The 15,004-nt window shown below is 43.2% G+C and overlaps 1 protein-coding gene across 1 annotated transcript in view; it reads right to left on the bottom strand.

Moving 5' to 3' along the window:
• col7a1l (collagen type VII alpha 1-like) overlaps positions 1–15,004 on the bottom strand; it is a gene marked incomplete at both ends in the record, with an annotated part of 222,091 nt that overhangs the window by 195,631 nt on the left and 11,456 nt on the right. Inside the window, 5 exons of the mRNA XM_080753927.1 lie at positions 638–757; positions 3,238–3,401; positions 4,227–4,400; positions 9,049–9,142; positions 14,025–14,184. Coding sequence (XP_080610053.1) covers positions 638–757; positions 3,238–3,401; positions 4,227–4,400; positions 9,049–9,142; positions 14,025–14,184 — 712 coding nt within the window. The remainder of the gene's footprint in view (positions 1–637; positions 758–3,237; positions 3,402–4,226; positions 4,401–9,048; positions 9,143–14,024; positions 14,185–15,004) is intronic.

Here is a 15,004-nt window from a genome sequence, read left to right as displayed (position 1 = left end):
CATATTTGATAAAGCCTGTTTCTAGTGAAAATGTAACTAATTCGGCGACAGTATCATTAGTGTTTTCTCCACATCAGTTGATTCTTCATATCGATATGACTCAAACTGCTGAGATCATTTGTTTATGTTTGGAACACAGTTATTATATGATGAGATATGAAAAAGGTCTATGGGAATTCAGAATGGGGGGAAAAAAACGTGAACCAGGTAGGATGGGTAAATGACGTCAGACTTCACTGCTCTATTGATTAGCCTACTCCATCCTACCATGGAGACTTTTGTTTTTGTCTCATTCCCAAGCCAATCATTTGATGACCAGCTGTGGTTCCCTATAGAGACACAAAGAGTCTCCACAAATGATTGGCTTAGGAATGCGACAAATTCAAGTCTCTTATAATTTGTTTAAGCCTGAGACATACTTTAAACAAAGTTACAAAAGCAAACAGTAAATCATAACCGTTAGGGGTTAAAATGGCCTTTTTTGATATAAAATGGGGCTTTAATTTAGATTTAAAAGTGGTTATGGAGCTAGCAAGCCTGAGGTCCAATGTGTGTGTGTGTGTGTGTGTGCGTGCGTGCGTGCGTGCGTGCGTGCGTGCGTGCGTGTAGCTGTGGTGTGAGACTCACGCGTGTGCACCTGGACAGCCACAGGGTCTCCCAGCAGGTCGGGGTAGACGGCGTACAGGGTGAGGGAGTAGTGGGTCTGAGGATCCAGCTCTGTGACCAGGGTGCTCGACACGTCCCCCTTCAGGTCAATCTGACACATTACACACACATTGGAATCATTTATTCATGTCAGCATAAATCAGCGAGTGGTTCTCAACCTTTTCAGGCCGCGACCCCCAAAATAATCATATTTTAACTGGGGACCCCCACACACGACGAGTACTAAAAGTTGAGGCATTACATTTTGTATAACACGGTTTGTGAAAATAGCAGATCTACATGCTCACAACGCTTGTGAGCATGTAGATCGTCTATTTTCACAGTTTCTGCCTCTAATATTTTTAATTTGTCATTTTAGAGGTGTTAAAAAGTCTGTAAATTGTCACTTTAGAAATGTGCAGATAGCCTCTATACACAAACTGTATGTTGGTTTGTTTACTGTTGAGTGAGAAAACAAATGTTTCACAATAAAGGGGAAGACCACTGTGGTAGATAATATTTATATAGTGTATGTAGTCTACAGAAAATCTCACTAGGCTACTCAATTTAGATGTACCTGCTGCTGTCAATCCAACAGCTGACATCCATGGACTGTGACTTCTACTTCTCCTCTGTGTCAGCATAAAACCTGTACTAAGTGATACTATACATGGTCATTGCAACTTAACCAGTCAGCCTTATTATAAACTGTATGGTACTTATAATAGTATAGATGCTTAGATTCTATCTATCTCCATCTAGGGAGAGCACCGTGGTGTATAAAGAGGTGTCCCATATGACACTTGAGGGAGTCTTCTGCCCAACAGGGCAAAGCTCTGGCCAGCAGGCCAGAGCTCTCTGATGCTGAGTCTGCTGTATGCTGTTTCTCTGATGCTGATGAATCTTCTTCAATAAATGGTTGACTTCACCCTGACTGGATATTAATATTTTTCTATCACACCACCCATTTTCAATATTGAACTATGTCATTAATATACCTTAGAGGAGTTGTGTGGAAATAGATAAAAAAGTTCCCCCCCTTCTGTGTTGCCTAGAACTGGAGGATTGATTTTGGGGTTTGTATTGTAAAGTACAATGTGTGATGTCATCAAGTTGTAATTTACAATACAAACCCCAAAATCAATCATCCAGTTCTAGGCAACACAAAAGGGGGGGAACCTTTTTTTCTATTTCCACACAACTCCTCTAAGGTATATTAATGACACAGTTCAATATTGAAAATGGGTGGTCTTCCCCTTTAAGTTAATCATCTGGGTTTCAGCGTCCTCTGGAAGGTGGCCGATCTGCAAGGATGCGAGCTGCTGTGAGCTTGTAGATCGGCCACTTTTGGCACGCAACACGGTGGGATGAGGAAGGGTTAGCCACGGATGGCTTGACTCCGGGAGGTGAAAACGGGAGGAATTTACACACGGTCCGTGTCACTCCGTGTGTAACACACAACGGGTTTGTTTTGTGGGCTATAAATGCTATACAATGGACATTAAGCGGCAGGACGAAAGTGATAAGTTGGAGGACGATATGGATCCAGAACATCATAATCTATTCGCATTTATTGGCTGACCCGTTTCCATTCACAAATGCGCATTTAGTTTATTCGATAAAGCCTCAAAATCCACGCACCTCCTCCAAGCGGATAAAAGTTTTTGCGGATAATCAAAGTTTATTCGAATTTTGAAGTGCTTCCATAAAAAGATTTAAGCGGAAAAGGCTTAACGCGCATTAACAATTTTGCTGCCATTTTAAACATAGCTGTAGTAAGCAGCTGAGAAATTGTCCTTACCTTTTAACGTGGGCACGCGCACGCATCGTGCACAATCTGTGCGCGACTCATGTAGTAGACGTGTAGACTCGGTGACAGCTTTCGAATAAAAAACCCCCATTGAAATAGACATATCCGTTGCCACGCTGTATCCCTGCTTATCCGCCAGTGTTTACATGAAAAAACATTGGAAAAAGCCAGTTGTGCGCTATGGTAACATGTGGACACGTTCGCGCACATAGCAGACGATATGTGCGCAGATCATATGCCAGGCGGGTAGAGGAATCAAACAGCTACAAAATAAATACAAAAACGTGTGAAAAAATACCATTCTATGGCCATGCAGTCAGCTCACTTGTTTACAATGAAAAGCTATGCGAACGGAGCTGCGACTGGACGTCAGACCGGATATGGAAACCTAGATCCGGTCCAAACGGGAAATACGACCGGATACAGTTAGGGGGCGGGCCTAAAGTCTCCGAAACGGCTATATACAGCGATCATACTTTTAATCGTTTCATAATGATTAAAGCTAATTAAATTTCCGGGAACGACGGGCATCGCAGAGAGGTACAGCGGGAAATCTCCGGTTTCGACGGGGATCGCAGAGTATGAGTTAAGGGGCTTTATGGAAACTACATCAAGCCTTGCTGTCAAAATCAACACACACACACACACACACACACACACACACACACACACACACACACACACACACACACACACACACACACACACACACACACACACACACACACACACACACACACACACACACACACACACACACACACACCCCCCCCCCCCCTCACCTGTCTCTGCTGTGCGGTCAGCGGCAGTCCCTTGGGGCTCAGCGGCGCCACCAGCAGGCGGTATCCGGTGACGTCACCGGTGGCCTGACCCCAGGTCAGCCTGAGAGAGCTGTGTCCCAACTCACTGACCTGCAGGTCCCTGGGTCCTAGCACCTGCTCCTCTACTGGGGGGAGGGGGGGGAGAGGAGGGAGAGGGAAGGGGAGACACACAGAGAGAGAGAGAGAGAGAGAGAGAGAGAGAGAGAGAGAGAGAGAGAGAGAGAGAGATGGTCATTATACTGATCTGTCCTCTACTGGAACAGACACACAGAGAGAGATTACTTGCACCAGCAGAGCGTGCAAGTACTGTGATCGGCTGGGTATGTACTGTATGTCGGTGTCCTTCTTTGTTTAAGCCCGAAGCCCAATCATCTCTGGCAAAAGTCATCATTAACACTTCTACTTCTACCTCCGTAGGCCGCCGCTATTATTTTGAAGGGCTGGGCGGGGTTGTTTTTGCGCAGATGGATTATCACTTGACTTCAACGTTTACGTCATCTAGTCACATGACAGTGTGGGCCCAGAAAAGTGTCATGGCCGGCCTTGGGATCAAAATGTCTCTTTTTGAGTAAATGAAGTCTCTTTATGGGCCTCTCAATGGATTTACTACGCAGTGGCATCGTAATGACCGATTTCCCGTTGTGAGCTTGTAGATCTGCTATTTTCAGCACGCAACACCAGAGAGCAACCAAACATAAAATGACTCTTCTCCACTAGTCCCTCCCTAACGTTTTAGTCTAGTTTTTATTTTGTTGACGAAATTGTCAATATATTTAGTCTTAGTTTTAGTCATCACAGCTTAGTTTTCATTCAGTTTTTATTTAGTTTTTGTCAGTGAAAAAAAACACAGTCGACAAACATTTTTCGTCATAGTTTTAGGCGACAAAATCAACACTGATGACGCCTTAAAAATGTTGACTACATTTAATCCACCACTGATTTAACCCTACCTGCGTGGGCGGTCCTGACGGGCCTGGGCGGCTCCGAGGCGGTCACACACAGCCTCCGGGACAGCTTGGGAACCAGAGAGCCCAGCAGGGAGAAGTCTGCTCCCAGCATCAGGTGCTCCTCGTAGGGCTCCGTCACCATGGTCCTCAGCTCTGACTCGTCTGCTCCACGCACACCTGAGCACCACATAAACATAACATAACCTCGCATTAGGGATGGGACCATATGAACATGTCATGTCACGATTACTTAGGCGCAGAGGCGTCACAATTGGGGGGGAAAGTGGGACTGAGTTATAGGGCCCAAGGTGGAGGGGCCCTAGTAACTTTAGCTATTGAAAAACAGCAGATATACAAGCTCACAGCGCGGCCACGCTGGGAGCTTGTAGATCTACTATTTTTGAAAAAGTCGTGAAAATGTGTGCAAATCTTTGAATATATGTATTTTTTAAGCGAACATTTGTAACTAAAATGTTGCTTCTGGGGGGGGGGACTTGGATTTGAAATATTCAGAGACAAATCTTCAATATTTTTCTAAAAATAGCAGATCTACAAGCTCGCAGCGTGGCACTCGGTGAGCTTTTATATCTGAAATTTTTCAATAGTTAAATCACAAAATAATGCGTTCCCAGTCTAAATGCCCCCTACAGTATGTCGAACATTCATGGGGGCTCACAGTGAATCCTTTTACCCAGGGCCCAGAATTTGGTGTGACACCCCTGTGTGTGTATGCAACGCCAACCTTAGAAAAGTGAAATATTCTATTATATTAACAGCATGGACACACGGTCTAGTCTAGCGGGAAGATGGGGTTATCAGAAAGGGCTCAAATTGAAGCTTAGGGAGATGGAACGTTTTCTATCTACAAACGAGCCACTGATATTCACCATAAAGTGCTGGAAATTAATCATCTTTGTTGTTATTTGTCGAGCGGACAGTAGGCCTATTTCTGGGGATGATGTAGGTCATGACTCGTCTTTAAAAATGCATTGGTAGCAAGCCCCAAAATGCTGCTACTTTAGCGACGATACTGTAGATCAGGGGTCTTCAACGTTTTCAGGCCAAGGACCCCTTAGTTGAGAGAGAGATGAAGCAGGGACCCCCACAACCTGTTCATAGATTCCATATAGTTTAATTGTTTGACAGCACAATCATCAGTATATTTTGGATTCATGTATTTGAACTGTCAATACTTAATAAAGTTGACCTTTCACTCTGTACTTAGTCTGCTCTTTTTCCCGTCTAGACCAAACCTCTTTGCCGAAAATAGCTGATCTACAAGCTCACAACGCCTCGCAGCACGAGGCGTTGTGAGCTTGTAGATCTGCTATTTTTGGCTAAAGTTCTCAGAATATGGACACTGGGGTTCAAGCGGTTACTATAAAAAAGGAGAAAACAGTTTCTGTGATTTGGAGGACCCCCTATAGTAACTCTGAGGACCCCCTAGGGGTCCCGGACCCCCTGTTGAAGACCCCTGCTGTAGATGGAAGCAAGAAGTGAAATGCAGAGAATCAAGTCAGCGTGGCGTTGTCTACGGAGAAGCCTCCTCAGACTCATTGAACAAGGCCCTATGTGTCAAGATACTCCACGCCAAAATGTCTGACTTCCATGTCTATTTGTGTAAATTTAGTGAATTACAATTTCACCAGAGCCATGTACCAAAAAAGGTGTTTGGGGTACATTTTGACAACTTTTTAACATAGCTCATCATTTTCAGCATTTTTTTTTCTTCCAATAAGGAAACATTGATAAGAAACACATTTCCGGGGGGTTGCATGAAAAGCCCTTCTTCTCACTCTAGTAAGCAGAGTGTCAGTACAGCAGATGTCATGTCATGATGAATGACATGTGAGAGTCACGGCTCTGAGAGGAAGCCATGAGAAATCACTGCAATTAGCACACCACCGCTAACGAGATGCAGGGACGTGCTGGGCCCCTGATTCAGCCCGGGAAAAAGAGAGGCCCTCATTGCGCGCTATAGAGAGAGATCTCTCTCTATAGCGCTGCTGCTACTCAAAGATTTGCCATTTCAGATCATGACAAGTGACAAGCCAGTGGGCCAATTACTGTACATGAGTTATATTTCGTCGTTGCCGGGTGGAAACCTTGTATGTCCAAAACCGTTTGTTTTGTATTTTTCATTTAAAAAATGATTTAAACTAGTGAAAACAGCTGATCTACAAGCACACAACGCCTCGCGGTACGAGGCGTTGTGTGCTTGTAGATCTGCTGTTTTCACTACTTTTGTGCAAACAGTTACATTTTTACTTTTGTGCAAACAGTTTTCCAAATTTTTTCCTAATGGCCCGGCCTGGACCGGCCGAGAATGAACCGGACGTTCGGGAGTTGTCCCGCTTTTCCCAATGGCCAGCACGTCCCTGACGAGATGTAATTATTACTACCTGCCTGCCTGCCTGCCGGCAGTGTAAAGTAACTAAGTACATTTACTTAAAGGAGCTATAGTCAACTTTTTCTTAAAAAACGGATGCTAAAATAAAAATTATGTTTCGAAAATATTTTATAAAAAAGAATATGCTTCATATATGTGTTTCTGTTCAAAAATGACCACAAAAAGCGTAAAATAATGATACAATTATCATTTAAGCCTTTGTCAGACCAACATTTTGTTTACATCCTAGTCTATTCTTTTATATGGATTGATAGGATGTAAACAAAGTGTCAGCCTGACACTTGCCAAATTGATTATTTATCATTATTTTACACTTTTTGCGGACATTTTTGGACAGAAACACATATATGAAGCATATTTTTTTTATAAAATATTTTCGATTATTATTTTTGATTTAGCATCCGTGTTTCAAGAAAAAGTTGACCATAGCTCCTTTACGTAAGTACTGTACTTAGGTAAAAATGTTAGGTATTTGTACTTTACTTGAGTATTTCCAATGTCCAATACTTTTACTTCTACTCCACTACTGTACATCTCGGATCCAAATGTTGTACTCTGAAGCTGGCACACTGCTGCGTTTTTCGGGCCGAATATCGGGGTGAATTTCGGAGCGTGTGAATAAAAAAATCAACCTCACGTTATGTCAGTCACGTTTGCACACTGCCGCCCGTTTCGCGCACCACTCGGTCCCTTGCTCTCTCTATCTCTCTCTCTCTCCTTGCCCTGAAAAACGCATTTCGCAACGAAAAACGCAGCATTGTGCAACCACCTTTACTCCACTACATTTATTAGAAAACGTAATAGTTACTTTGCAGATATACATTATAATATATAAAACATACATAAACCATAAAAAATGTTTGAAAATAGCTGATCTACAAGCTCACATCATGTCGCATTGCGACGTGTTGTGAGCTTGTAGATCTGCTATTTTCAAACATTTTGTACTTTTACTTTTTGTACTTTTTGTACTAAGTACATTTTGATGCCAATACTTTCATACTTTTACTAACGTACATTTTGAATTACAGACTCTTAACTTGGAACAGAGTTTTTCTGTAATACAGTATTGATACTTTTAACATAAGTAAAATATGTGAGTACTTTTTCCACCACTGACTGCCTGTCTGTGTGTGCGTGTGTGTGTGTGTGTGCGTGTGTGTGTGTGCGTGCGTGCGTGCATGCGTGAACTCATTAAATAGCTCTACATCTCTGAGAAGCAGATACGAAGTACAGTGGTACAGGATGTACACTACGCTCTACAGCAGAATTATACCCCAAAATATTTAATAAACGTGAACGCAATCTGGAAGTTCATGTTGATATATACTGTAGCCCAGCGCACGTGCACACACACGCACAGTCGCACACACAGTCGCACACACACACACACACACACACACACACACACACACACACACACACACACACACACACACACACACACACACACACACACACACACACACACACACACACACACACACACACACACACACACACACACACAGTCTCTCTCTCTCTCTCATAAGCATAAATCCAATGAATATCTCTTGAATTTCCCCGACGTTGCCAAAAACTTGCAGATAAGACATCCAGCAGCTTGCATCCAGCAAAATTAAATAAAATACAAAATAAACTCGCAGGAAAAAAAGCTTGTTGGGAGGAATGTTAAATGAGTTGACTTCCATTCCTTCTCTCCAGTGGTGGAGAGTACAGTAACTAAGTACATTTACTCAAGTACAGTATCATTTTGAGGTAGTTTTACTTAACTGTATCCACTGTTTGCAGTTTACTTCTACTCCAGTACATATCAAAGGCAAATATTGTATTTTTTAAATCACTACAAGTAGCCTATTTGAAAACTTTAGTTAATTGCGACCGAAGGTCGCAGTTAACTATGAAAACCGGCACATCTTGTCCGTATCTGAGTCAGTGAGTAAGTAAGTAACGCCTATAGTCAATAGTCTATAGTTGTTGTGACATCACCTATCAAAGATCAAACCCTGGATATCCATACCATATATGGAGCTGACCTCTACAGCTGATTCCCAGATGATAGCCTGTCAGGGCAACCACTAATGGAATCCCTTTTATGCCCATCAATATTAAGCCCATATCTGGAAATGCCCATATATGGACATATTGTGTCAGTTTAACCAGTGTGGTTGCCACGACACGAGTCACACTTGCAAATTAATTACATCCTTGTCCCTTTTTTGCCCTTATATGGAGATCCCTGTCCTCTACATCTACTTCCCCGATGGAGACGGCTGGATCATCACCTAGATCTCCATATATGGAGCTGACCTCTACATCTGATTCCCAGACGATGCCCTGTTAGGGCAACCACAAGGGCGAGGTAAGTTTTCGCCTCTTAGGCGTAATAGGCGTCTTACTGGTAGTTATACTCACCCACAGCGAACAGAGTGATTCCTGCGTCCGCCACGGCTCTGGAGGCTCCGTCCACCTGATCGTCTGAGCGGCCCGGGGTGATCAATACAGCGATCTGCCAAGAGGGAAGGAAGCTCAATGTTAACAACACGCCCCAAGTCTGGGGACTCTTTTACCGCTACGTACGTTCACGCTCTCCCCATTCTTCAAGGTTCGCGCCGCCATGAACGAGTGGCCGTTCATTCGTTCTTTACCTTGTCTGAGCACTGTAAGCAGATGAGGGGTGGCGCAGGTCTGTACAGTAGAAACAGCTCCCGTAACGCTCGTCTCAAATCTCGACCACACATAAACAACAATGGAGGCGAAATCACTTCCTGGCCGTTTTCTATGACTGGATCTAGAATATGCATTTCTATGCTCTAAACTACTGGTGCGAGGGAGGGACATTTGTGAGCCTCATTCATTGCATATGGCTGCCCCCTGCAGTCAGTTTGGCTCGATTACAGCTATGCATGTGTTTTACGAAAGAATGCGTTTGGAAATAATGGATGGATAATTTTTTATAACGTCACAAAGGTAAGCTACTTTTAAGCTATACTTTGATGGCAGTGCCACAAATAAATAAATAATAAATAAAGCAGTAAAAGAGTTAAAAGTGTGGGGTCCCATCCAGGCCTGGAATGTTGTCATTTTAGGGGCAAGGCCACTTGGCCTTTGGGGTTGTCCATTGTTTTGAGGGCACAAAGGCCAAATGCCAGGGCAGGAAGGCCATCAAATAAAACAAGATTTTAGTCCATTGAAAGAATTAATTGAATTTAAGGGTTAAGGAAGATTTAAAAGGTAATATGTAGACTATCTGCTGTGAAAGAAAGAAATGGTATTTGTAATCTTATCCATGCTCAGCCCTGCACCAATCAAAGATACTGGATTGGTTTAAAAATGGATACTCAACAAGACACTGGTGTCTGCATATTGACAAGACAGAGACAGGGGAGAAAGTGGTACAGTCAGCTGGGGCATTAAGGGCACTGTGGCCTCAGGTCATGCCATTGTTTTGAGGGGCACAAGGCCAAACTCAGGGGCAACAACGGCCATGGCCTTCATGACCTCCCTGCCCTGGGTCCATCCATCGGGGGGAGGTTCCAGGGGGTCCTCAGCAAAATCAGTTAATATATAAGCTACTGTAGCGTCAAAATCAGTTTAACCTCTTTAACCACTTAATGTCATAGAGGAGTAGGCCTATACTCTTTAATTCAAGAAGCTGAGGTTCCCTACCCCTGAAGAGTATGTCCCTCAATAGCCCCATATAGAACCTCACCCTCCGCTGCATACTGTTGTGCTCCGAGATGAGGTCCTACAGGGAATACAGGGGATCAATGCCTCCACACCGAGGTAGATCACCCTTTTCCCAACATTGTATCCAAAAATCACACCCGTGTGAACTGAGCCACCAACCCCCTCCCCCCTTCCCCTCGGGCCGCAAAAGTTTTTTGAAAAAAAAAAGTTTTTTGAAAAAAAAAAGTTTTTTGAAAAAAAAAAGTTTTTTGAAAAAAAAAAGTTTTTTGAAAAAAAAAAGTTAAAAAAAAAAAATAATAAAAAAAATGGAAAAAAAAAGTTTTTTTGAAAAAAAAAAGTTTTGGAAAAAAAAGTTTTTTGAAAAAAAAAAGTTTTTGAAAAAAAAAAAGATTTGGAAAAAAAAAACTCGGGCGTGCTTAATAACTGCGTATTACCTTACTGTACTTTACTGTACTGTATACTGTACCTAACTGTACTGTATACTGTACTCTACTGTACCTAACTGTACTGTACTGTACATATTCTGTGTTCTATATCTATGAATTCGATGTGTTCTAGATCTATGAATTCTGTCACCTCCCCCCCCGCCCCCCCCCCCCCCAGGCTAGTCTCAACAGCACCCTCTTACCCACCAACCCCTCCCCCCTTCCCCCCTGTGTGTGTGTGTGTGTGTGTGCGCGCGTGTGTGTGTGCCTGGCCTGGCCTGAAAACAGCGCCCCTCCCTTAACATGTGTGGTCATAAAAGGTACTACACCACAGGCTTGAGGCTACCACCCACATACAAACATACATACCTACACACACGGCCACGCTATGGAGACGGTGTGACCACCGCTCAAAAAGTAAAGGTAGTTGCTCCCAGACTATGATTTTCCATCCCGCGGTACATAAAACATGCACGACGGCGTTGGGAAAACGGTTTAAATCGCCCATTTAGTCTCATTAAATTCGGAAAAGCCCCCGGCGGCAGGTGCCAGTGATGCTCTCTTCCCATTGTAGCAGAATAAGAAGCAGTACTGGCAACTGCCGCCGGGGGAGTTCCGGTTGAATGGGAAAACATTACAAAACTAGCGATTTAAGCGGTTGTTTCATGCCGTAGTGCATGTTTTATGTACCCTGGGATAGGAAACCACAGTCTGGGAGCGTGGAGCTACCTTTACTTTTTTGGATACAATTTGGGGAAAAGGGTGATCTACCTCGGCGTGGAGGCGTTCTACCCCAGCCCGGTGAAATCCCCGTAGGACCTCATCTCGGAGCACAACAGTATGCAGCGGAGGGTGAGGTTCTATATGGGGCTAGTTCCTCATTTGGTCTTTTCATTGTTTTATATCACATCACCAATCACCATCTCCTGTACCCCGGTGTTATGCAGGAACTCAGTGGAAAAAAGCTGATCTACAAGTGTGTTAGCTGATCACTGAGAACAGCTAACACAGGGAAGCTGACAGAACCTTCGCTAAAACATGTCCCAGACTCTCCCTTCTGGCTTCCCAACTGTGCAATTAACTCTCCATTGCAACAATGGATAATTTGTAGGGGTGTAACGATATAGTAACTGCATCGAAATATTGTTTTTAATTAAAAAAATCGAAGTATATCGAAATGAAAACAGCTAAAATCGAATCGTATCGTTTGATTTTGTATCATATCGAATCGGTAGTGCAAATAATCGATTGTATCGATACTACCTACTTGTGCATTATATTTAGCATTTTTAAGAAGAAAACATTTAAAAGATGGGTTAAATTACTTTTCCTTTCCATATAGCCATATGGTCTATCGATAAATGTGTGTAATCTCTGGGTTCATGTCAAGGTGTGGGTTTGTCCATTTGTGTTCAAATGATTATCTGGCAAATACATGGGTATTTGCCAGATAATCACTGTGTTTACTTATTTATACCCTTTAATAATACATGTTTCCCTTAAAAACCTGCACTTTTCACATAGATTTAATGTCTTTGCTAAATAGTTACTATATCGATTTTAAATCATTGAATCCTATCGCCATGAATGAACCAATATCGTCCATGTATCGTATCGTCAACCATGTATCGTGATATGTATCGTATCGCTATTAAAATGTATCGTTACACTCCTAGTAATTTGTATTCACTAATAATGGATTTCACATATTGAATGTGTGCCACTGAAACTGTGGGAAGAGTAGGCCAACTAATACATTTATATATTAATTAAAGTATTCAGGATATCTCTGAGTCGGATGGATTTGACATATGGCTTGACGTGTGCGCCAAGAAAACTGTGAGGGCAGTAACCCTAAACATAGGGTAAAGTTACATGCCTTTAAAGGAGTAGTTCACCCCCAAAATGACTTTTTTTCTATTGATTAGTCACGCCATGGAGACTAGAGTTCAATAATATTTTTTAGTTTTTTGTCGCATTCCTAAGACAAAAATGTGATAACAATAAATTTACCCCCATTCGTTCCGGAATCAATGGGGGTAAATTTACTCAAATCAAATTTTTGTCTTAGGAATGCGAAAATATTATTGAACTCTAGTCTCCATGGTATGACTAATCAACAGGAAAAAAAAATCATTTTGGGGGTGAACTACTCCTTTAAATCAACACTAGGATTTCATTACATTTCTGCCGTGAAGACAGGCTCTTTTTTTGACATGTTTTACCTCGTCGTTTCATTCATGCATAATTAATGCGGGGAATGAAGATTATGCGCCTTAGGTGAGGTGTTATCGGTTCAATGGGAGTTCAGCCTGCGATCAATGGAGTGGAGACGCACCATCAGGAAGCTTCAATATTCACTCAACGTTCAGCGCGTTGTGTTGTGACTGTTAATGGAGGTGGAATTCAATATGTGTCCGTGATGATCTTCGTTCCACTGCCTACACATGGTCGCTCTCGCGCACACACGCGTGCATGTGAGTGTGTGCACGCACGCACATGCGCGCGTGCGTGCACACACTCACACCTGGGAGCTGCCTGGAGTTAACTTCTCACAGGGGTGTTGAACCAAATTCTGGGGCCTGGGTACAAGGATTCACTGCGGGCTCCCCATGAATGTTCTTCATATGGGGAGGGGGTTTAACCCATTTTGACTGGGAACGCATTATTATGCATTATTTTGTGCTTTAACTATTTAAAAATAGCAGATATACGCGCTGCGAGCTTGTAGATCTGTTATGGCGACCGTCAGGTCGCAGTTACTATCAAAACCTCCACCGGCTGTCAGTCAGCCAGTCTGTTCAAAGCGGTACACAGTATGTCTACAGTCATGTCATCAACATGGATCTGTCCCATTTAGCGCAAATCAGGCCCATTTTTGCAAAACACATTTTTGGACACTGCTCCTACAGATTTTGCCCTAAAATCATACAAAGCGGTACACAGTATGTCTAGAGTCCTGTCATCAACATGGATCTGTCCCATATAGTGCCACCATCAGCCTGATTTTTTCAAACACATTTTTGGACACTGCTCCTACAGATTTTGCCCTAAAATCACGCAAAGCGTTACACAGTTTGTCTACTTACAGGCCTATTTGTGTATACATGTGACTTGACGGTCGCTTATTTCCCGATTAGGGAGTCTTACTGGTATTGATTTGTTACCTTGCTTATTGTAAATAAATTATAAATTGTAAATTGTAAGACGTTACCTTAGGGGTGTGGTCTCTGGTGATGTCATACCTTAGGGGTGTGGTCTCTGGTGATGTCATACCTTAGGGGTGTGGTCTCGGGTGATGGCGGGACTGAAGACGTAGTCGACCAGGTACTGGAGAGCGTCACCCGTCCTGCTGGCCCCGCCCTCATAGGGGAGGTCCCTGACGGCGGCTAGCACCTCGTCCAATGAGCTGTAGTCTGTCAGAGCGATGCGCATCCTGGCGAACACAGCAGGGTTGAATTAGATTTTGCTGTAATCAGGCATGTGCACACATAGACATCAAATGGGGCTTGAGCCCCTGCCCTTACACCCGTCTGTAAAAAGTGCCCTCTCCAGACCATGAATGCAGTTTGTACTATGGTGAAATAAATGCAAATGCCCTCTTTCCATGCCATACCTGAAGGCAGCATTAAAGAGAATTGCCTTGTCCAAACTCTCCTGAACTTGAATGCAGCATCTTATGTTGAAAGAATTGCCCTCTCTGTGTAGAAATCCATGACGTTACGCCACATCTCCAGTATTGACTTGATTATGTTTAGTATTATCAAGTACCGAGAATAGCCAACCTCCAAGCTCACAACGCGTCGTGCTGCGACGCGTTGTGAGCTTGGAGGTCTGCTATTTTCAACAAAAGGCCCATTTATACATTTCAGCCCCTGCCTTGTCTGCACAACCCTGGTTGTAATATAGTCTTTTGTGTAAAATTGAAATGTTTTTGATTTAGTCTACAGTTGTCTGCCACTGAATTTGACCACTTTCACTCCACATCTCCTGTGTGGAGTGCCGAGTTATGTCCACTAGGGGGTGTAAAATGGACGTTGGCGGTGCCTTGACGATGTCATAACGGCTGATTCTACACTTGGTCACTTGCTGAAAACAGCAGATCTACAAGCTCACCTACATGTCACCCACATGAAAACTGAAACCTAAGTGAAATCACTCATCCAACCTTTAACTCAGTTAGCGCCGGGCGACTTTACGAGCGACTAGTTCACTATGGCGTTTGGTGCCGAGCGACTCGGAGCGACTTTTATATA

This window comes from Nannobrachium achirus, assembly GCF_963921795.1.
Source record: "Nannobrachium achirus genome assembly, chromosome: 23".
NCBI lineage: Eukaryota > Metazoa > Chordata > Actinopteri > Myctophiformes > Myctophidae > Nannobrachium > Nannobrachium achirus.
This window is presented reverse-complemented; position numbering and strand designations above follow the sequence as displayed.